The 25,477-nt window shown below is 34.1% G+C and overlaps 1 protein-coding gene across 1 annotated transcript in view; it reads left to right on the forward strand.

Annotated features, from left to right (window-relative positions):
• HDX (highly divergent homeobox) overlaps positions 1 to 25,477 on the forward strand; it is a 192,691-nt gene that overhangs the window by 10,841 nt on the left and 156,373 nt on the right. Inside the window, exon 2 of the mRNA XM_045800031.2 lies at positions 20,191 to 20,337. Coding sequence (XP_045655987.1) covers positions 20,191 to 20,337 — 147 coding nt within the window. The remainder of the gene's footprint in view (positions 1 to 20,190; positions 20,338 to 25,477) is intronic.

A 25,477-nucleotide genomic window follows, 5' to 3' on the forward strand; every position in this document is an offset into this window, starting at 1 on the left:
AGTCATATATTCAGAATGAGGGTTTGTGGGATTGTATCAAAGCAGAGTTAAGGAAGAAGGAAATCAATTATCCGAATGAGACTCTGTTTATGCCTCTGTTGTCCAACTCATCTATTTGAAATTAATCTTCTTTATTTTGTTTTAATATGAGTTTTGGTATCTGAGTGCATGATCAGGTACTTGTAGTTTAAAGGTATTTTATTAATTTAACATTAGGATTTTATAATAAAACAAGTATCTTTAAAAGCTATAAAATAATTGATAAAACAAAATGAAGTCTAGCATATCTACTTACTAATGCTCTGTTTTTAAAGATATTTTAATCAAAACTTAAACTTTTATTCAAGTATACTTGACATTGTATATTATATTTATTTCGTGTGTACCACATGGTGATTTGACAATTACATGCAATAAGAAATGCTCACCATAATAAGTAGAGTCACCATCTGTCACTAAAATTCTTACAATATTATTGGCTGTATTCCCTAATCTGTACTTTTCATCTCTGTGTCTTATTTGTTTTATTTTTTTAAGTTCTAATTTAAATTTCAGTTAGTTAACATACAGTGTAATATTAGTTTCAGGTGTAGAATTTAGTGATTCAACATTTACATACAACACCCTATGCTCATCACATCAAGTGCCCTCCTTAAACACCATCACTTATTTCACCCATTCTCCCCACCCACCTCCCCTCTGGTAACCATCAGTTTGTTCTCCATAGTTAAGAGTCTGTTTCTTGGTTTGCCTCTCTTTTTTTCCCCTGTGATCCTTTGTTCTGATTTTTAAATTCTTTAAATTTTGAAATTGTATGCTATTTGTCTTTACTCAGTGACTTATTTCACTTAGCATAATACTCTGTAGCTCCATCCATGTTGTTGCAAATGGCAAGATTTCATTCTATTTTATGGCATGATGTTCAGTAACAGTGGTGAGAGTGGACATTGTGTCTTTTTCCTGACCTTAGAGAAAACCTTTTAGTTTTGCTCCATTGAGGGTTATATTAGCTGTGGGTTTTTCATATATGGCCTTTATTATGTTGAGTTAAGTCCCTCTAACCCTACTTTGTGGAGGGTTTTAATCATGAACCCATGTTATACTTTGCCAAATGCTTTTTCTGCCTCTATTGAAATGATCATATGGTTCTTTTCCTTTCTTTTCTCAATGTGGTATATCACATTGATTGGTTTGTGAATATTGAACCACCCTTGCAGTCCAGGAATAAATCCCACTTGATCATGGTGAATGATTCATTCAGCATAGTGTTGAATTCAGTTTGCTAGTATTTTATCGAGAATTTTTGCATGTTCATCAAGGATATTGGCCTGTTGTTCTCATTTTTAGTGTAGTCTTTATCTGGTTTTGGAATCAGGCTAATCCTGGCCTCATAGATTGAGTTTGGAAGGTTTCTTCCATTTCTATTCTTTGGAATAATTGAGAAGAATAGGTATTAACTCTTCTTTAAATGTTTTGTAGAATTTACCTGTGAAGCCATCTGGTACAGGACTTCTGTTTGTTGGTAGATTTTTGATTACTGATTCAATTTCTTTGCTGCTTATTGGTCTGTTCAAGTTTGCTATTTCTTTCTGTTTCAGTTTTGGTAGTTTGTATGTTTCCAGGAATTTATCTTTTTCTTCCAGGTTGTATAATATGTCGGCATATAGTTTTTCATAATATTCTCTTATAATTGCTTATGTTTCTGTGGTTTTGGTTGTTTTCTCTCCTTTCTCATTTGTGATTTTATTTATTTGGGTCCTTTGTCTTTTCTTTTTCATAAGTCTGTCTAAGGGTTTATCATTTTTTTCCAAGAACCAGCTCCTGGTTTTATTGATCTGTTCTATTGTGTGTGTGTTGTTGTTGTTTTGTAGTTTCTATATCATTTATTTCTGCTGTAGTCTTTACTATTTCCCTTCTGCTGGCTTTCAGATTCATTTGTTGTTCTTTTTCTAACTCCTTTAGGTGTAAGGGTTAGGTTGTTTTTTGAGATATTTCTTGCTTCTTGAGGTAGTTTTGTCTTGCTGTATACTTCCCACTTATGACCACTTATGCTGCATACCAAAAGTTTTGGAGCATTATATTTCATTTTGATTTGTTTCCATGTATTATTTTTTATTTTTTCTTTGATTTCCTGGTTGACCCATTCACTGTTGAGTAGCATGTTGTTCAATCTCCATGTATTTGTGGTCTTTCCATTATTTTTCTTTTAGTTGCCTTCAAGTTTCATAGCACTGTGGTCAGAAAATATGCATGGTATGATCTCAACCTTTTTGTACTTGTGGAGACCTAATTTGTGCCTTAATTTGTGAACTATTCTAGAGCATGTCCTATGTGCATTTTTAAAAAAAATTTTTTTTATTATATTATGTTAATCACCATAGAGTACATCCTTAGTTTTTGAAGTAGTGTTCCATGATTCATTACTTGCACATAACACCCAGTGTACCATGCAATACGTGCCTTCCTTAATACCCATCACTGGCCTATCCCAGTCCCCCCTCCTCCTCCCCTCTGAAGCCCTCAGTTTGTTTCCCACAGTCCATAGTCTGTCATGGTTCATTCCCCCTTCAGTTTACCCCCCCTTCATTCTTCCCTTCCTTCTCCCTTCTCTGCTATTTCTTATGTTCTGTAAATGAGTGAAACCATATGATAACTGTCTTTCTCTGCTTGACTCATCTCATGTGCACTTTAAAAGAATGTGTATTATGCTGCTGTAGGTGGAATGTTCTGAATATATCTAAGTCCGTCGGGTCCAGTGTGTCATTCAAAGCCATTGTTCCCTTGTTGATTTTCTGCCAAAATGATCTGTGCATTGATGTAAGTGGGATGTTAAAGTCCCCTACTATTATTGTATTATTATCAATGAGTTCCTTTATGTTTGTTATTAATTGTTTTATATATTGGCTGCTCCCATGCTAGGGAATAAATATTTACAATTGTTAGATCTTCTTGTTAGATAGTCCCCTTTATTATGATATAATGCCCTTCTTCATCTCTTGTTGTGGTCTTTGGTTTAAAATCTGATTTCTCTGATACAAGTATTGCTATTCTGGCTTTCTTTTGACTTCCATTTGCATGATAAGCATTTCTCCTTCCCCCACTTCCAATCTGCAGGTGTCTTTAGGTCTAAAATGAGTCTCTTGCAGACAGCTTATAAATGGGTGTTGGTCTTTTTTTTTTTTTTTAAATCCATTCTGACTCCCTGTGTCTTTTGATTGAAGCATTTCGTCCCTTTGCATTTGAGTAATTACTACTATTATTATTACTTTTATTATTTTTATTATTAATTATTTTTAAATATTTTATTTATTTATTTATTTATTTATTTATTTATTTATTTATTTGTCAGAGAGAGAGAGCGCGTGAGCACGCACAAGCAGGGGTAGCAGCAGGCAGAGGGAGAAGCAGGCTCTCCACTAAGCAAGGAGCCCAATGCAAGACTTGATCCCAGGACCCTGGGATCATGACCTGAGCCAAAAGCAGATGCTTAACCAACTGAGCCATCCAGGCATCCCAAGAGTAATTATCGATACATATGTATTTAGTGCCATTTTATTACTTCTTTTTTCATTGATTCTGGAGATTTTCTCTGATCCTGTCTTGTCTTTGTTGCTTTTGGTCTTTCCTTTCCACTCAGAGAGTCCCTTTTAACATTCCTTGCAGGGTTGGTTTAGTGGTCATGAACTCCTTTGTTTTTTTGTTTGTCTAGGAAATGTGTTATCTCTCCTATTCTGAATGATAACCTTGCTTGATATTCTTGGCTGCACATTTTTCCCATTAAGCACTTTGAGTGTATCATGCTACCCCCTTTCTGGCTTGCTCCTTTTCTGTTGACAGATGTGTAGCTAGCCTTCTGGGTCTTCCTTTGTAAGTTAGGGGTTTCTTTTGTCTTGCTGCTATTAAGATTTTTCCTTTACTGTTATATTTTGCAAATTTAATTACAATATGTCTTGGTATTGGCTTGCTTTTGTTGATTTTGATGAGTGTTCTTTGTGCCTCCTGGATTTGGATGTCTGTTTCCTTCTCCAGATTAGGGAAGTTTTCAGCTATTATTTCCTCAAATAAATTCACTGCCCCCTTTTCTCTTTCTTCTTCTGGAACTCCTATAATATGAGTGTTATTACATTTGATGGAGACACTGAGTTCCCTAAGTCTATTATCATGTTCCATAATTCTTTTTTTCTCTCTTTTGCCCAGCTTCATTATTTCCCATTAATTTATCTTATGTATCACTACTTCGTTTCTTTGCTTCTTCCATCTTTGTGTTCATTCTACCAAGTCTATTTTCATCTCAGTTATTACATTTTTATTTCTAACTGATTGTTTTTAACCTTTTTTTTTATCTCTGCAGTAAGGTCCTCCCTGAACTTTTCATTTCTTTTCTTGAGCCTACCAAGTATCCTTATGATGGGTGCTTTAAATTCTCCATCAGGCATTTTACTTATATCTGTTTTGCTTAGATCTCTGACTATGACCATGTCTTGTTCTTTCATTTGGGATGAATTTCTCTGTCTCTGCATTTTTGTCTAAGTCTCTGTCTTCTTCTCTGTGTTAGAAAAGCCTGTTTTGTTTCCTGTTCCTGAGTGTAATGGCTTTATGAAGAAGAGTCCATACATTGTTTGGGCCCTGGCTCTGCAGGGAGTATCTCTGGTGTGTCTTTTGTGCACTCTGCTGGGGTGCTTTGGCTTCTCTCTCCTTCAGACCAGTCGTCTGTAGAGGCTCTCCTTTCCTGCAGTGGGATGTGTTTGTTCCTTGGCCAGAATGTGGCAAGTTTTAACTAGGTGTGCTCTGCTCTGCTTGTTAAATGAGATCTGATTCTACTTCCATTAGAACAGAAACCCTACAGAACTCTCTGGTTAGGAGATGTGGTGTAGACAGGGTTTTGTGCTGGTTTTCTGGGGAAGAGACCCACCACACTGGGACTGAGGCAAACTTGACAAAGAAGGATGAGAAGGGCAGTGGTGCCAGAGCTCAGAGGTTGGAACTTGGTGTAAGCAGGTTTGGCAGTCAGTGTCAGGGCTGAGCTGCTTTCTGCAGGTGGCTCTGTGTTTATGCTGAGGGACAGGGGAGGAAAATTGCACCAGCCTGCTCCTTTGTCCCAGAGAGGAATCTCTGTGTATATTACTTCTCAAGGATGAGCTCCAAGAAGAGGGAATAATAATATCCCCCCTGTGGGCCCAAGGCATTCTTCAGATCCCCGTTTCCAAGCCATCTGCCCCTGGGTTGTTTGCCTGTTTTCTCTCCAGGAGTAGGGCAGTGCACTCAGGGTTATTCCTGCCAAGCCTGCCAACCTTTAAAATTCCATTCTTTTAGCCCCGCTTGTTGCAAGAACTCATGAAAATCAGGCCTTCTTATTTTTCCAGCCAATGGCTTTGGGGAGGTGTTCTTATGTGTTCCCCTGTGTGCTCCTCTCACTCTTGCCTTTCTCCACGACTGTGGTTCTGTCCTCTCTGCAGTACCTGTGATCTGTTTCTCCCCCAAACCAAGTCTCTGCACTTCCTACCTTCTTTGATGTGGCTTCTTTTCTCCTTTTAGTTGTGGAGTTTGTTCTGTCAGTCTTTGTGTTGATTTCTGGGGTATTTAAATTATTTGAGAGTTATCCAGTTGTGTTCCATGGAAGAGACAAGCCTAGTTTCCTCCTACTATGCTGCCATCTTTGCTCCACACTGTAGCTTATTTATTTTAAAAGTGAAAGTTTGTAACTCTTAATCCACTTCATCTATTTTGCCTGCCCCCGTCTCCACCAAGCTCTCCCCTCTGGCAACCAAATAGTTTCCTATATTTTGTTGTTGTTTGTTTGTTAATTCATTTGTTTCATTGTTTTAATACATTCTACATGTAGGTGAAATCATATGGTATTTATCTTTCTCTGTCTTATTTCAAGATTTCATTATCTTTTTATGGCTGGGTAATATTTCATTGCATATATATGCCCTATCTTCCTTATCTATTCATTTATTGATGGACATTTAGGTTGCTTCCATATCTTGGCTATTGTAAATAATGTTGTAATAAACATAGGGGTGCAGATATCTTTTTGAATTAGTGTTTTTTGTTTTCTTGGAATTACTGGATTTATGATATTTCCATTTTTAGTTTTTTTTTTTTTTTTAAATCTCCACATTGTTTTCCACAGTGGCTGCATCAAGTTACATTCCCACTAATATAGTTTGAGAGTTCGTTTTTCTCCACATCCTTGCCAACACTTGTTATTCTTGTCTTTTTGATACTAACCATTCTGACTAGTGTGAGATGATACTCATTGTGGTTTTGATTTGCATTTCCCTGATAATTAATGATGTCGAGCATTTTTTCATGTGTCGGTTGACTGTATGTCTTCTTAAAAAAAAATGTGTACTCAGGTTCTCCACCCAATTTTAATCAGATTATTTGTTTTCTTGGTGTTGAGTTATTTAAGTTCTTTATATATTTTGGATATTAACTCCTTATCAGATCTATCATCTGCAAAGCTAAAGTTTATAACTATCAATCCCCTTCACCTATTTTGCCTGTTCCCCCACATGCCATCCCCTCTGGCAACCAATTATTTTCTTATATTTTTTTAATTTTTGTTTGTTAATTCATTTGTTTTGGTTCTTTTTTTTATTGGTAGATTCTACATGTAAGTGAAATTATATGGTATTTACCTTTTGTTGTCTTTTCATTTTCTTGGTGGTTTTCTTCACTGTGCAAAAGCTTTTTAGTTTGAGGTAGTCTTGTTTATTTTTTTCTTTTGTTTCCCTTGCATGGTGAGACATATGCAGAAAAATATTGCTAAGGTCAGTGTCCATGAGTTTACTACCTATATTTTCTTTTAGTTTTATGGTTTCAGGTATTACATTTAGGTATTTAATATACTTTGAATTTATTATTGTGTATGTTTAAGAAAGTGGCCTAGTTTCATTCTTTTGAATATAGCTGTCCAGTTTCCCAGAACCATTTATTGAAGAGACTGTTTTTTCCTAAAATACACTCTTGCTTCCTTTGTCATAGATTAATTGACTATATAAATGTGGGTTTATTCCTGGGCTCTCAGTTCTGTTCCATTGATCTATGTGTCTATTTTTGTGCCAGTACGATACTGTTTTGATCACTATATATTGTTTTGTAATATAGTTTGAAATCTGGGACGGTGATACCTCCAGGTTTGTTCTCTCTCAAGATCACTTTGGCTATTCAGGGTCTCTTGTGTTTCCATACAAATTTTAGGATTTTTCATACTAGTTCTGAGAAAAATACTATTGGTATATTAATGGGGATTGGATTTAATCTGTAGATTATTTTGGATCATATGAACATTTTAACAACAGTAATTCTTCCAATCCATGAATATGCTATGTTTTTCCATTTATTTGTGTCATGCTCAATTTCTTTTGTCTGTGCTGTACGGTTTTCAGAGTACAGATCATTTACCTCCTTGGTAAAATGTCTTTTTACGTAACTTTTTGAAGCAATTGCAAATGGGATTGTTTTCTTAATTTTACTTTCTGCTATTTTGTTGTTAGTGTATATAGATGCAGCATAGTTCTGTATATGAATTTTGTGCCTTGCAACTTTGCTGAATTCATTTATTAGTTCTAATAATTTTTGGTGGCATCCTTAGGGTTTTCTATCTTGCCACCTACAAATAGTGACAATTTTACTAATTTCTTACCAATCTAGATGCCTTTTATTACTTTTTCTTGTTTGCTTTGGCTAGACTTCCAGTACTATGTTGAATAAAACTGGTGAAAGCAGACATCCTTGTGTTGTCCCTCAACTTAGAGAAAAAGATACCAGCTTTTTAGTGTTTTGTATGATGTTAGCAGTGGGATTGCCATATACAGCCTTTATTATTTTGAACTATGTTTCTTCTATACCCACTTTATTAAGAATTGTTATAATAAATGGATGCTGAATTTTGTCAAATGCTCTTTCTACATCTGTTGAGATTATCATATGATCTTTATCTTTCATTTTGTTAATGTGCTATATCACATTGATTGATCTGCATATATCGAACTATATTTGTATCCCTAGAATAAACCCCACTTGAATATGGTGAAAGATCCTTTTAATGTATTTTTGAAATTGATTTGCTAATATTTTGTTGAGGATTTTTGCATCTGTGCTCATCAAGGATATTGGTCTGTAATTTTCTTTTCTAGTAGTGTCTTCGGTTTTGATAAGAGTTTAATGTTGACCTCATAGGATAAATTAGGAATAATTCTTTTTGTTTTCTATTTTTTGGGGATAGAGTAGGATTGGTAGTAACTCTTCTTTAAATGTTTTGTAGAAGTCACCTGCGAAGCCAACTGGTCCTGGAATTTTGTTTGTTGGGATTCAATTGTATTACTAGGAATCAGTCTTTTCAAATTTTCTATTTCTCCCTGAATCAGTCTAAGAAGATTGTATGTTTCTAGGAATTTATCCATTTCTTCTATCTATGTCCAATCTATTGGCATGTAATTTTTCATGGTAGACTCATAACCCTCTGTGTTTCTGTGATATCAGTTGTAATTTCTCTTTTGTTTCTTTTTTTATTTATTTGAGTTCTTTCTCTTTTTTCTTAATGAGTCTGGGTAAATGCTTATCAATTTTATCTTGTCAAAGAACCAGCCCCTGCTTTCATTGATCTTTTTTTATTTTTTAGACTCTATTTCATGTATTTTTGCTTGGATATTTATTATTTCCCTCCTTCTGTTAGCTTTGGGCTTTGTTTGTTCTTCTTTTTCTAACTCCTTAAGGTGTAAGTTTAGGTTGTTATTTTGCTTGTTTCTTGAAGTTGGGCTTTATTGCTATAAATTTCCTTCTTAGAACTGCTTTTGGATGCTCCCAAAGATTTTGGACCATTGTGTTTTCATTTTCATATGACTCCATGTATTTTTTTAAAATTTCTTCTTTAATTTTTTCCTTGTTTAGTAGCATGTTGTTTGGCCTCCATGTGTTTGTGTTTCCATATTTTTTCTTGTAATTGATTTCTAGTTTCATACTGCTGTGATTGGAAAAGATGCTTGATATGATTTCATTCTCCTTAAACTTACAGAGACTTGTTTTGTGGCCTAAAATGTGATCTGTCCTGTGGAATGCTCCATATGCACTTGAAAGAATGTGTGTTCTCCGGTTTTGGATGGAGTGTTCTGTATATATCTGCTAGGTTCATGTGGTCTAATGTGTCATTCAAAGTCACTGTTGCCTTGTTGATTTTCTTTCTGGATTATCTATCCATTGATGTAAGTGTAGTGTTAAAATCCCCTACTATTATTCTATTACTGTCCATTTCTCCCTTTATTTCTGTTAATATGTTTTATATATTTACTTACTCCAGTGTTGGGTGAATAGATATTTATAATTGTTATATCCTTTTTTTTTTTTGGATTGATTTCTTTATCATTATGTAGCGCCCTTTGGTTGAGTCTTGCTACTGTCTTTGTTTTAAAGTCTATTTTGTCTGATATAAGTATTGCTACTCCAGCTTTTTATCCACAATTTGAATGGCATATCATTTTCTGTCCCATCTTGTTTATTTATTTATTTTTAGAAATGTTATTTATCTACTTGACAGAGAGAAAGAAGAAGCAGGGGGAGTGGCAGGCGAGGGAGAGGGAGAAGCAGGCTCCTCATTGAGCAGGGAGCCCACTGTGGGACTCAATCCCAGGACCCTGGGATCATGACCTGAGTTGAAGGCAGATACTTAACCGACTGAGCCACCCAGGTGCTCCTGTCCCATCCCTTTTAGTCTGTGTTTTAGTTCTGAAATGAGTGTCTCATAGGCAGCACATGGATAGATCAAGTTTTTCTTATCCATTTAGTCAACCTATCTTTTTTTTATTGGAGCATTTGGTCTAATAGTTAAACATTTAAATGTTTATTGATAGTTATGTATTTACTGTCATTTTGTTAATTGTTTTCTTGGTTGTTTATGTAGTTCTCTGTTTTTTTTTTTGTATTCTTGTTCTCTTCTCATGATTTGATGACTTTTTTGTTGTTGTTTTGTTTTGTTTTGTTTTTAGTGTCATGCTTGGATTTCTCTTGTGTGTGTGTGTGTGTGTGTGTGTGTGTGTGTGTGTGTGTGTCTATTATCAGATTTTGGTTTGTGGTTACCATGAGGCTTATATATAGCATCTTAGGAGTTTATATATTGCATCTTATAGCAGTCTATATTAAGTTGATGGTAGCTTAAGTTTGAACACGTTCTAAAAGCAGTCCAATTTTTACTCCCTCCTCCACATTTTATATATGTGATGTCATATTTAATATCTTTTTTTTGTTTTGTATATCCTTTGACTAATTTTTGTAGCTATATCCAATTTTACTACTTTTGTGTTTTAACCTTCATACTAGCTTTAAAAGGGATTGATCTACTTTGTTTATTATATGTTTTTACCATTCAAATTTTCTCCTTTCATAATTTTCTTACTTCTGGTTATGGCCTTTTCTTTTCCACCTAAAGAAGTCTCTTCAACATTTCTTGTAAGATGAGTTTTGGGGTAATAAACTCCTTTAACTTTTTTTGTCTGGGACACTCTTTATATCTCCTTCAATTCTGAATGTTATCCCTGCTGGATAGAGTATTCTTGGCTATGTTCTTCTTTTTTTCCTTTCAGCCCTTTGAATATATCATGCCACTTTCTTGTAGCTTGTAGAATTTCTGCTAAGGAATCAGGTGATAGTTTTATGGGGTTTCCCTTTTATATAACTATGCTTTTCTATTGGTGCTTTTAAGATTCTATCTTTAGTTTTTGACAGTTTAATTATTATACAGCTTGATATGGACCTCCAAAGGTTTTTATGTTTGTGGCTCTCTGTAATTTCTGGACCTGGATATCTGTTTCTTTCCCCAGATTAGGGAAGTTTCAGCTATTATTTCTTCAAATAAGTTTTCTGTCCCCTTCTTTCTCTCTTCTCCCTCTGGCATTCCTATAATATGAATGCTATTATGCTTGATATTATTGTAGAGGTATCTTAAGTTATCCTCATTTCTTTTATTCTTTTGTTTTCTGCTGTTCAAGTTGGTTGCTTTCCATTACCGTGTGTTCCAGATCACTCATTTGTTCTTCTGCATCCTCTAATCTGCTATTGATTTCTTCTAATATATTTTCCATTTCAGTTGTTGTATTCTTCAGCTTTGGTTATTTTTTTAATTTTTCTATCTCTTTGTTGAAGTTCTTACTGAGTACATTCACTTTTCTCTTAAGTCATTTGAGCATATTTATGACCATTACTTTGTTTATTAGGCAGATTGCTTATCTCTATTTTGTTTAGCTCTTTTTCTGTGCTTTGGTCTTATTCTTTCCTTTGGAATATATTCCTCTGTCTTTTCATTTTGCCTGACTCTCTGTGTTTGTTTCTATGTATTAGGTGGGTCAACCACATCTCTTGGTCTCGAAAGCAATGGTCTTATTTAGAAGGCATTCTGTGGTGCTTTGTAGCACCATCTCCCCAGTCACCAGAACCAGGTGCTCCCAGGGTATCCTCTGTGTGGTTTATATGTGGGGTTTTTTTTTGGGGGGGGGGAGCTGGGTTGCAACTACTATAGGCATGGTGGTAGGTGGGGCTGGCCCTCAGCCCAGCTGGCTGCAGTGTATATCTGCAACTGCTATGGGTGCACTGGTAGGGAGGGCTTGTCCTGTGTGAAGCTAGATGGGAAGCTACTGCAGCTTTTATGGGCATGCTGTTAGGCAGGGCCAAACCTCACCTTGGCTGTCTACAATGATCTGCTGTCACTCTGTGGGTGCAAGATGAGGAGGGTCTGCCCCCAACACAGTTGGCCCAAAGGCCTGGTTGCAGCTACTGTGTGTGTTCTGATGGGCAGGGTTTACTCCTGGCATGGCTAGCTTAGAGGCCTGGCTGAAGCTACTGCAGGGATGCTAGTGTGTGCCACTAGTACCACTTCCTTGGGACAGGAGTTACTTTGGATAGGCACCTGTTCTAGTCAAGGCTACTTGCTGTGTGTGGCAGAGTGGAAGTCACTTTGGTTGGGGGGACACTTGTTCTGATTGAAGCTGCCTGCCAGTTATGGAAAGGTGGGAATCACTTTGGAGGTGTGCCTGCCAGGTTGGCAGGTTGGGTGGAGCAGGTCTACAGGGTAACTTTAAGACAGGGCAAGCTATGCTAGCAAGTTAGATGGAGCGTGTCAGAACTGTCTCCCACAAGTTTCTATCTACGTTGAGGGAAGGCAAGAAAAATGGTGCCTGACAGCATTTCTCTACTTGGAGAAAGTTTCTGCAGATCCCTGTCCATCTGGCATGTATTGTAAAATTAGTCAATAAATCTCTTTCATATATTACCCAGGCTCTTTTCAAATTCCCACTTCTGTGCTGGCTCTAGGGCTAAGTTATAAACCATCCTGGCTCTTTAAGGACAGAGACATGGTTTTCTATAAACCTTGGGTTCTCTTGATGTTAAGTGCTGCTGATTTTCAAAGCCAAGCATTATGGGGACTAGTCTTTCCAGTGCAGGACCTCAGGGCTAGGGATGCCCAGTGTGGAACTTGATCCCCTCACTCCTTTGTGTCTGTGATGTCCCTCCTGCTTGTCAGTCACTACACCAGGAGTTTGGTTCCTGACCATTTCTCTTCCCCTCCCACCCTTTTGGATATGACATTTTCTTAAATATTTTATCTGTGGAAACTCCGTTTTGCCAGTCTTCAGGTCATTTTCACAGTAAGTTTCAATACATGTTGTTGCCTCAGTATATTATGGGAGGAGATGAGTTTCAGGATCCTTCTGTTCTGCCGCCTTCCCTTCCTAATCTGTTAAAGCCTTTTTTTCCCCCCTGAACAACCAGTAATCTTTTTAGACATTAGACATGAAGCTATAGAGGTATATGTCCTTACAGATGTATATCTTTTCATATATTTATATGAAGAATGTAAACACAAAATTGTTTTGCAATTTGTACCCAGGTCACTATGCATATATATTTAGCTTTTATGTAGCTAGAAAATATGAATATTAATTACACAGAATTTTAAATGTTTTTTAAAATAAGGTCAATGTTCAATTGCTTTGTATCTTAAGGAAGTCATATAATAGGCTGTTGTTATAATTTCTTGTTTCATATTTCCACCTAAGTGATGGAGGACAATTATATCTCTGAAATGACAGATAAAAGGTGTGTGCAATACATTTCAGTAATTATAGCCCCGTAAAGAAATAATGAATATCCTTTCATAGTATTAGAATAGGCAAATATGTGTTACTCAATTTTATACTTAGAAGATGGCGAAATTTATTTTTTGCAATATCTGCAAATTCTGGCTAATAAACTATAAAATAAGGTAATTAGAGCTGCTTTTTGTAAAGATGAGCATCATTCAATGCAAATGACAGATTGAAATGACAACTGAGAACAGATTTACAATAGCAACTCTTACACATGTTCAAATTTCATTAAGCTCAAAGTGCCAATTCATTTTTGTATATTTAATCAAGCTTCTTCCAAATAACTGCTTAATCAGTTAGTTTTTAGTAGAATAATTCACCTAGTTATATATATCCTTTTATTTTAAATACAATTTACATTAAAAAATTATGCAGAGGCATCCATACACATGGATGTCATCCCCTCAGAATTTTCAAAGATCAGACTCTCATCAGATAGAAGAGAGTCATAGCATCTGTATTCCTTTGGCCATGATAATATAATAATGTATATTTTTTCATTTGAGGTTTGTATACAAATGATGTAGGAGTGGCTTGGTATGTGTTAAAATAACTATTACTTGTAGGAATAAGTAGTTGGTTATATATGTTAACTATTAACAAAAATAGCTTTTACACAATACATTATAGATTACCATGTATTTTAATGAAGGTAACTAATTATATGAAGAAAAATAGAGAAAAGATTTTATAGCCCCATTTTTTGGATGAAGAAACTGAGTCCAAAAGACCAACTATCTCTGCTAAGGTGACAAAACTAGTAAGTAGTGAAGCTGAATATAAACAGATATTTCCTGATTCTTAACATAATGTTCCTATTCTACTGCTCCTAAAGGCCACCTGAACTTCTGCTTACAGCCATGATGAAGTAACAAGAACAAGATTTACCCTCTTATCTTAAATATCTAAAAACAAACAAAAAAGTAAAAATATATATGAAACTATGGACTTCAGATATTCAGCAAAAGACAGCACAAGACCATGATTATTGAGAGAAGGGAAACAAGATAAACCCTATTAGTGTCTCAAATTACTGTCTGAAAAAAGTATCCAGATCACAACCAAAGGAAAGTGAAACCAAACAGACTGGAATTCTCTCTGAGTTGAAGATGCAGAGTTCAGAAAGGGTAGGGTGGCTAGAATTTGAGGGACAATACTGGAGAGGAGAAAGCTCGCAGAGAGATGAAAGCTGCACATTGAGAAAGCTATGGAGATTTATAGAGGGATCCCTCAAGTCTTTAGCTAAATACTAATCAGCTCCAGTGTGTGAAAAAATTACCGAGGACAAGGAAAGAACCATTAGAAAGAATCAGGCCAAACAATCCTCATAGCTCAAATAGGACCCACAATTGTTTACATTCCCAACAGCCAGACCGGAAAACCTCATATTTTATGACTCATCTAGGATGCCTGATCCTTTCTTTTTTTTTTTTTAAGATTTTATTTATTTATTTATTTATTTGACAGAGATAGAGACAGCCAGCGAGAGAGGGAACACAAGCAGGGGGAGTGGGAGAGGAAGAAGCAGACCCATAGCAGAGGAGCCTGATGTGGGGCTCGATCCCACAATGCTGGGATCACGCCCTGAGCCAAAGGCAGACGCTTAACCGCTGTGCCACCCAGGCACCCCTGCCTGATCTTTTCTACACACAGATTTATTTGATATAGCACCAAAAGAACAATCTTTAATAGAGAAAACAGTGATAAGTTGGACTTTATCAAAATTAAAATCTTTTCTGTGAAATACACTTATTTTTTTAATTTTTTTGAAATACACTTTAATAAAATAAAATGGACAAGCTACTAACAGGGAGAAAATACTTGCAAATCATATTTCTGATAAAGGACTTGTATCCAGAATATGTAATGAGCCCTAAAAACTCAATAAAATTAAAAGAAATAAAATCCAATTAAAAAACTTGAAAAATATTTGGACACTTCTATAAAGTAGGTAGATAGATGGCTAAAAAACATACTAGAAAATGCTTAATGTCATTACTAGGGATATACAAATTAAAACCACAATAATAACATATAATTATAAACCTATTAGGATGGCTAATTTTTATTTGTTTTTAATTTTTTAAGTTTTCATTTAAATTCCAGTTAGTTAACATAACAGTGTAATATTAGTTTTAGGTGTACAATTTATTGATTCAACACATACAACACCCAGTGCTCATCACAAGTGCACTCCCTAATCCCCATAACCTATTTAACCCCTCCCCCACCCACCTCCCTTCAGGTAACCATCAGTTTGTTCTCTATAGTTAAGAGTCTGTTTCTTGATTTGCTTCCCTTTCTCTCTCTCTCTCTCTTTTTGTTCATTTGTTTAGTTTCTTAAATTCCACATATGAGTGAAATCATACGGTATTTGTGTTTCTCTGACGGACTTATTTCACTCAAATAATACTCTAGCTCCATTCGTGTCATTGTAAATGGCAAGAATTCTTTTTTATGGCTGAGTAATATTCCATTGAATATATATACCACTTATTTTTTATGCATCCATCAGTTGATGGACACTTGGGCTGTTTCCACAATTTGGCTATTGTAGATAATGCTGCTATAAACATTGGGGTGTATGTATCCATTTGAATTAGTATTTTTGTATTCTTTGAGTAAATAGTAGTGAAACTGCTGGATCATAGTGTAGTTGTATTACATTTTTAAAAATATCTGATAAGTGGGAGACCTGAGTGGCTCAGTCGGTTAAGTGTCCAGCTCTTGATTTTAGCTCAGATCATGATCTCAAGGTTGTGAGATGGAGCTGTGCATCAGGCTCTGTGCTGAGTGTGGAGTCTGCTTAAGATTCTCTTTCTCCATCTTTCTCCTCCCTCCCCCCTTCTCTCCCTCTCTAAAAAATAAAAAAACAATATCTGATAATAATAAATGCTGGTGAGAAAGTAAAAAAAAAACTTAAACTTTTATAGAATATTGGCAAGAAAGCAATTTTTTACAGTCACTTTTGAAAACTGTTTAGTAATTTCGTATAAAGTTAAACATACACTTACCACATGAAATCCCACTCCTAAGTATTTACTCCAGATAAATGAAAAGACATTTGCAGGCAGAAACCTGCACACAGATTTTTTTTTCTTATCAACTTTATTCACAGTAGCCAAGAACTTGGAAATTTCAGATGTCCTCCAATGGATAAATGGATAAACTATGGTACAGTCTATGCAATGGAATATTACTCTGCAATAGAAAGGAGAAAACTACTCATACAGACAACACAGAAAAAAATCTCAAATGCATTATGCTAAGTGGAAGATGTTAGTCTAAGAGGAATAGATACTCTTTTATTCCATTTACATAACTTTCTTCAAAAGTCAAAATTATAGAACCACATTAGTTGTTGCCCAGGGCTGGGATGGCTAGAAGAGTTAATTATAAAGAAGCAGCATAAGGGAATTTTTTTGGAGTGATGGATCTGTTTTGTATCTTGGTTGTGGTGGTGGTTTCATTAATATATATTTTGTCCTAACTCATAAAACCGTATACCAAAAAGAGTGAAATTAACTATATATAAATTAAAAAGTGAACAATAATAATGGATAAAAAGGGCAATGCTAATAGAGGTATATTGGTCAAATTAAAGATGTTTAAAATGTTTTATTAACCCAGGTGCAACTCTTTGTAAACCAAAAAAAAAAAAAAATCAGTGGTGTACCTTAAATTGAAACTTTCAATATTGGAAAGAATGTGCTATATTTGATCTGGTGATGATTTTATGGACTCAGCCCATTGTTAGAATCAGTTTTCCAAGAATGAACACTTAGGAGTAAAATTTTTTTGGTATTTTTCAAATGATTTAACCAGTTAAGACATTATTAGGGCACTACTAGATCTGGGTTTATGTATGACATCAGGTGCATAAGAACAATGGTATGTAGAAACTTATCTGAAATGTTCCCATGTGAAAATATGACCTAAGCTATGTGATACTGCTAAGGGGAAGTCATTCTTAGAAGCTTCATTTTTCAAGTACTTCTGAGGCAATAAATTTATAACATTTTACTCATTGCTCTGCTTGTTTGAATAGAACAAACTGAGCATAATCCTTTCAGTGGCTCAGGATCTTTATTAAAACACTGAATCCTAAAGCTGAGAGCAACCTGAGAAATCCCATATCTGAATATGATAGATAAAGTGAAGAGCCTAGTCATACTTACAGATGTGTTACAACTATAGCATGCTTTACAATTTAAGACAATGAGCTCACATATCCTAAATTATTTGTAAAAACCCAGACTGGTAGGTAGAACATGTCATATATCTTAGCATTTTACAAGTTAGGAAATAGAGGCTCATAAAAATTAAGTGACTTACACACTAGTCCACAGTGGAGCTAAGTGTAGCACACAGGTCATCTTATTCCTATAGGCTGTCATGTGCTAAGTGAGTGGCACATTGCCAAGAATATTAAATTAGTAAATCTTGGGGTAAGGCTAAATGACTTATTTCAGTATTCAATTCCTTAATTCAGTTACCCTCCATACCTCAACCCAACAAACTTCAATTTCCATTAAACCAATGGCTTGCCATTTTATTTCCACAGAAATAATAACCCAACTTTTAAAATGAAGGTTTTTACAATTCTCTTCCTGGTTTTGTGCAAATGATTAGTAACTTTGTCTATGCAGTCATTCAATATCTTGCCACTTAATAGACTAGGGTAGGTAGAGATAATGACAAGTTATCTTGCTTATAAGGTTTTATCTAGTTGTGATAAAGAATAAATGTCCTATCATTTGAAAGAAAAAAAACATTAGATCTCTTGAGCAAGCTGACCTTCCTGCTATTGCTATGAATTTTAAAAAAAACTAAAAAGGTCACAGCATTGTCTACTGTCAGAACGTAGACTCCAGAAATCAGTTTAGTATTCAGCATCTATATTTGGCTATTGATATCAGTGAGGAAGAACCTGTTGTGCTTTTTAATGCTTATATCACACTTGAGTACATGTAACTGTTGTAGCTAGCCAATAGGTAAACATTCGTATATTTTACAGCAGGTATCATCACACATGAGGATCACTCATATCTTGTCCTCTAGGATTTTTTATTTTTGTAGTTACAGACATGCAGAGAAGGATCAGAGCCATTACCCTCATTATACATTAGTGAAATTGAAGTTTATGGCCCTCCTCAGAACTCATTCCAAAAATCCTTGCTTCTAAGCTCACACCAGATGACCTATTTTAGGTTTTGTCCTCTGCCTCCCAGCTCCTCTCTCTCTCTTTTTATGTTTTAATTTTTATTTTTGTAAACAAGAAAGCAAAGCATCTTGTCATGAATTTCTTAGACATTTGAAATCTTTCCTCTATGAGTTGCTGATATAAGATCTCTGCCCTTTTTTTCTATTCCCAGCTCCTCTCTTGACTGTAGCTGAATTATTTAGGGAAAAGAATCCCAAATTGCTCTGAAAGGTGACAGCCATGATAGTAAATGTTGCTTTGATGGATACCATCACTACCCTCTGCCCCAACCATTCTTGAAAGTTTGGTCACACTCCAGAATGAGACCCCTTCAGAAAGTTAGTAGAGTTATTTGGTTCCTGAAAGTTTCAGGGAGAAACTCTACTCATATTTCCTGTGTCCTCCCCCACATCTGATTTTCTCTAATTGGATTTCTTAGCATTAGATAGGAAGATGTTTGTGTGGGCAAGAAAAAAAGTCAGGTGTACAAAAGGCAATAGACGGCTGTATGGCTGTCTTTACTTTCTTTATTGTTTAACATATTCAGAGAAAGGAACATTATTTTTATTTCCATGTCAGTGTACTTGGTTGTTTCCATACCCAGTATACTAGAATGATTTGTGTTTGGTTTGGCTTATAGTGTTTCTGTTGTTGCTGTTTTCCTAATTTTGAAAGGACGATTTCCTTAGAAAGTGTTTTCTTTCTGTCAACTTTTAGGAATAACAATTTCAGTATGAACACTTTTAATAAGAACCAGAAGGTGCCTTAATCTAATTACAAGGGTTCTTTTTTTATAAAATGCCCTACTAGAATTCGTTTTTAAGAAAAAAAGAGTTTGACCTGCTTTTTATTGAGTTTCAGAGGTTGTTTTCTCTTGTGTATTGGCAGAAAGGATAAAGTGAATTTTTAAATTCCTCTTGTATAATTATGTTGCTGCCAATTTAATTAAAAGTATGTAGTTTTTACATGGTTTACTTTTAGTAAAATGCAAATGATTTTGAACTTTGATTTATATACTATATTTATTAAAAATATTTTTTTTGGTTAGTATTGCTTAAAGCAGAGATATTTTGAATCATCAACACTTCCTGTTTATTTTTAAGCTTTTTTTTAAAAAAGATTTTATTTATTTATTTGACAGAGATAGAGGCAGCCAGCGAGAGAGGGAACACAAGCAGGGGGAGTGGGAGAGGAAGAAGCAGGCTCCCAGCAGAGAAGCCCGATGTGGGGCTCGATCCCAGAATGCTGGGATCACGCCCTAAGCCGAAAGCAGATGCTTAACGACTGCGCCACCCAGGCGCCCCTATTTTTAAGCTTTTTAAGAGAGGTTTTGATTTCATATATATAAAGAACCCCTTTATTTAAGAAAGGAAAAATTAAAGCACCTCTTTGTTTCAGACCACAGTTTCTGGCTTTAAGACGTATGCCAGATGCCTTGTTTGAGAAAGAACAGTGAGTGTTCTTGTTGATAACTGACCACGAATGTATGGCTACCACCATCTCTGGCTTTACTAGCCATAAATACTTATTTCAGTGAAAGAACCTTTATTTCCCAATGTACTGACACTGACCAGATAGGGTTTTCCTCTCTCTCTCTCTTTTTGTCCTTAAAGTTGTTACTTTTTCTGAACAAATTTAGTAAGTGTTTGCATTATATATAATTTTCAGTTAGAACCTGTTTCCCTTTGGCACACAAATTATTGCCCATTACTGGGAATTAGTTCAATTAAATAAATCTTGCAGCTTTGAAGCACTGAAAATGTATCAAAAAATGGAAGCATGCAAATTCTGCATACACCCAATTCTTACTCCAATTTTCAGAGTATCTTCTTTTATTTTTAGATGAATCTACGTTCTGTATTTACTGTAGAACAACAAAGGATTTTACAGCGTTATTATGAAAATGGAATGACAAATCAAAGTAAAAATTGCTTTCAGCTCATATTACAGTGTGCACAGGAGACTAAGCTGGACTTCAGTGTAGTCAGGGTAAGTATTGAGGTTGTAATTCTTGGATTTATAGCTTTTTATAAGTGATAATTGCTTAATATGAGAAAAACCATCAGAGTATGAAGTCACTAACTTTATAGTTTCATTTCCCTGATATAAAAATACTACTTTAAAAAAATAATAAATAGAGCTAATCATTTAGTATGTATTCGTTTCTGTAAATACCTTGAAAACACTAAAACTTTTGCATTGTAAACATAGCTTTAAAAAATCCCAATCCTTTGAACTAATGAATACTTTTAAGATTAGTTGCTTATCCTGTGCCTTCTTTAAACCCAGGTTTAATCTGTAGATAATGCTCCAAAATGATATCAGTAACACAGGCATTTACCAAGGGACTATTGTGTACCTAGCATATTTTCTTTGTATATTTGAATTTTTTAATCAGGTATTTTTGACTTCAGTATTTTTTTCTTTTTTGGGGAAAGCTGGCCTTTTTTATGAATACCGACCCCTTTTCCAAGTAAAATGCATGTATTTTAATGGGTTAGTTACTAAGAAACAAGAAATCCCACTGGTGGAAATTTTCCTTTATCACAACCATAGTTATTCAGCTGTAAAAATCAGAGCTCTTAAACTTCTGTGAAAGGCAATGAGAAGGTGATAGAGCGGAGACAAGAGATAAATCTAACAGAATTAGTTACAAATCTTATTGATTGCCTAAATCCTTTCATGTTTGTCTGAACATGGTACAAATACTCCTGGCTTGAAAACTTACGGATTCAAAAATTGGTAACTTTCTCATCCTTGTCATTCATTAGGCTAATTTGTCAAAGAGAAAAGACATCTGTTTTTAGGTTTATGTTTCTTTTGGAGGAAATTTCAAAAGACCCTAAATATAAAAATTCTCTCGATAAACATAATTCTTTGGAAAATCTATTCCTTAAAGACTAAAGGATATATTCACCTTTGAACAGGGAATTATGACACCAATTCTAGGGGGTAAATATCACAGGATATCTGTTTTTTTATGTGCTGAGTGCAACCATTATATTCAGATTCGTGTAGGAACTAGAAATATCTTCTATTTATAGATATAAACTCCCTATTTGAATTTACAGCTCAATTTTCTTCTTTACTATGAACCCTAGACTAAAGTTTTTTGGGGTTTCTTTTTGTTTTTTGTATCAGATTAAGTAAAATTGTGCATAAAATAAGACAATTGTGTTTTAAGGTCAAAGGTTGTCCTTTTAGTAAATTCAAAAATGTTTAATTTCCTTAGAAAAATAAATGTGTAGTATTTCAAATTGATGATATTGCATTTTATAAGTACAAACTCGTTTTTTTGGAGTAACTTTTTTTATCCTTTTCTTTTTTCTTCTTTTTTTCCTTTTGTTTTATCATTACTTAAAAGTGAAAAGCCTTCTCAGACAGCTGCTTATGGACTATGTGATCTTTCATATTTCCAATTTGTTACTGCAATTTCCCCCCAATAACTTACTTTATTGTACTTGAATATTGACAGTGCTGAAATACAAAGATTTATATTTATGCTCCAAATGGTATGAAATCTAAAACAAACAATTAGAAAGAGAGAAATAAATTCCTAGATTGTAAGCTTACAAGTAAAATGTTATTTAAGTTTTAAGGAATTGTGTAAAACAGATGCATTCTCTCTGTTCTAAAAGAGTGTAAATTGTACAGAATTTCAGTCTTCTTAATCTAAATTCCAGCACAATTTTGGTTGCTTTCTCCAGTCTGAGAAGGGAGTTGTTTATAGACTCATCATTCTATAACTTCCCCTGCCTTCAATATTTTGCTAGGTCTATATGTTCTACTTGAAAGAGAACTTTCTTTATTATTTAAATATAGTGTTTGTTGTGTTTTTCCTCAGAACTCAAATCCCATGGTACTAAGAACTTGATCCCAATGTAAAATGAACTTAAAAGGCTAAAACATCCATGCAAAAATAGAGTAAAGGAACAGAGAATCAAAGAAGGAGGTATAGAAAAGAAAACAGGTTTGGAGGCAGTGGATTTCATTTGATCTTAGCCAAAAGGCTGAGAAGCAATGGAGACTGAATTTCAAATAGAGAACTGAAAGAGAATTTTATGAACTGGTGACCTAATGTCTTTCTTTCTTTTTTATATAGTATTGCTTTGTTAGCTATAGACCCCAAATTCTCATCATATCAATTTTGTTTGACCCATTTTCTCTCTCAACCAATGAGACATTTGGAATAAGAATCATTTATATCCTATAAGCATGGGTAATTTTTGGATCTTGTAACTGAATAGCTTTAAGTAAAATTTAATTCAGTTATAGGGAATGCTCAGGTAATAAATTTTCTTTATTTTCAGAATTTTAAAAATATTTTTTAAGGTTACACTTTCTCACTTTAACTTCAATGGAAAATACTGAAAATCATTGAACCCATACTTTTTGACTCAGAGTTTCATTATGAAAATGAATTATTGCATTGTGCTATAAAATAATAATGCTTATAACATGGTAAGCTATATGGGGTGAGTTTCTCCTTCACTAAAGAACTCCAAAATATTTATTTCTCACATTAATTCTCTAATGTTTTTCCTTTTCCTTTTTAGTGAGCAAAATTTCATGGATATTCTGTTTTGGTGCTATCAAATTGGCTCCAATAGCAATCTCTGTCACCAATGCTCTATTTATTTTGTTATTTCTTTTTTTTTTAAGGTTTTATTTATTTATTTGACAGAGATAGAGACAGCCAGCGAGAAAGGGAACACAGGCAGGGGGAGTGGGAGAGGAAGAAGCAGGCTCATAGCGGAAGAGCCTGATGTGGGGCTTGATACCATAACGGCGGGATCATGCCCTGAGCCGAAGGCAGACGCTTAACCGCTGTGCCACCCAGGCGCCCCTATTTTGTTATTTCTAATTGTTATAGATTAGAATACCAGATTTGGTGAAATCATATGTAAAATAAGATAAAGTGTGTTTTAAGGTCAAAGGTTGTGCTTTTAGTAAGATACCTGTATCCTGTGATTTCTATGTTGGCTGTGTTCTGGACGAGTGAGATTGTTAGATAGCTGAGCTTCATATACACATGATATTCTCCTGCATTTTACTTTTTTATGAATATGTAATGTAAATATCTGAAAACTATATAAGTAACTATTTATAGAAATATATCGCAAATTTATGGCTTATTTTAATAGCTTTACATGGCTTTATTAAAATAAGCCATAAATTTGCAATTTACTAAGATCACTCTTAAAAATTCCTGCATTAAGTTAGTTAGAGTAATGAGAAAATTTATTTGTCTTCTTAGAAATATTGCCCAGAGCTGCCCTCCAGATGTAGTATTTCTTGAGTTTAAATGTTCCAAATTCACTATGCTTGAAAGTTATTAAGTGTAATGATTGTACATTTTTAAAAATTATTAACAAATGCATTTTGCTTTCTATGCATATTTTTCATACTTGAAAAGCTGTAATACAGTAACTTATTTTGAATATTTGTAAAATTCACATTTTTGAACAATACCTTGAAGTTATATTTATTTGAAAATATTTCTATTTAAATATTTCTTTTGAGTATATATTTTAAAACCTCTCACTTTTTCTATTCTGCCTCCTTCTCCTTTGACGTTTATATTTATTTGTCCCTCTGCTTAATTCTCACCTCTGCTCTTACTAAAACTAAATTAGGGTGAGTTTAAAATTTCCACAGCCTCATGGGAAGCAAAATAGAGCATCTACATCTCTGGAACATTTTCATTGTTAGAGAAATACCAATTATAAAAATAAAATGGCCAACAAAGATGACCATTTCAGGAGTTTCTTGCCATAGAGGAAGGAGAATGTGCTTTGAGGTCAAGTAAAATTGATTTTGAGACATTGCTCCATCACTTGCTGACAGGATAGCCTTCTATAAACTAATTAATATTTCTGAACATCAATTTTTTTCATTTATACAATTAGAAAAAATAATCAAAGACGCTAATATATATAAAAACACATAATGGGGATTCAATATATGTTAGCTTTTATTTATAGTATTACAGCAACATTAATGTTGTATATTGTATAAACATCAAACCTGAGAAATTTTTGTGGTCTTCAAAAACACATCACATAAAAGTTAACCAAATACACCCTGCACCATGTTTGTGAAAGGCTAGTTTATTTAATATTTTCACTTATTTTATTTTTTAAAAAATTTGTAATAGATGAATGTGTTTTGGTAGTTTATAACATGGTATGCACTTTAAAATAGTTATAAAGTTTACTGATCACTTTTTGAATGCAATATTTCTTATTGCATATTTCTTATTGGATAATCACGATTCAGTGTAATACTACTAAGATTGTTATAACAGATTACTTATATAAAAGTACATATTTTGTAATCAAACCTGAATGCCAACCTCTTGTATTATTTTTATTAATAATGATTTTTCTGTTATAAAAGTAATACACATTTACTATATAAAATTTGGTAGGTAGAGAAAAATATAAAGAAGGAAATAAATACCATAAATTAATGACAAACTGGGAAAAATATTTGCAGCTTGTGACGAGTGTTGCTATCTCTAGTAAAAAATTGCTTCTATAAATCAATTTAAAAAGATAAATACTCCAATATAAAAATGAGTAAAAGTAATGGATAAGCAATTTTATTAAAGTAATATAGTAACCATAGAAATTCAAATGAAAACAGCAATTTTATACCTTATATTAACTCTTAGCTAGTAAATACTACAAAAGGATAATGCAAAATGTTGGTGAGGGTGTGGAGAAACCAGAACTCTTATGCATTGGAGGGTACCTTGAGAGTATCAAAAAGCTCAACATTTTACCTTCTAGGATAGCATTCTTTTTTTTTCTTAGTACATCATTAGTTTTTGATATAATGTTCAATGATTCATTAGCACAGAGATACATATACAATGACATGTATTTCAGTATGGTTTATAATAGTGAATAATTCTAAAAATAACCCAATAATATCTTGCAATATTAAATTAACCAAGTTATGATATATTCATAGAACAGAAGTTGTTAAACCTGAAGATTACAAGTGTATATTTGTTTAATAATACTATGAGCATTTTCCAATATCATTAAATTTCCTACTGTAGTATGCTTCCAGTTTTACACAGTTAAAAATAAAGATATGATGAACATAATTGCATATAAAC

The sequence above is a fragment of the Ursus americanus genome, chromosome X (genome assembly GCF_024610735.1).
Source record: "Ursus americanus isolate L20-20 chromosome X, mUrsAme1.1.p, whole genome shotgun sequence".
In the NCBI taxonomy this organism is placed as follows: Eukaryota; Metazoa; Chordata; class Mammalia; order Carnivora; family Ursidae; genus Ursus; species Ursus americanus.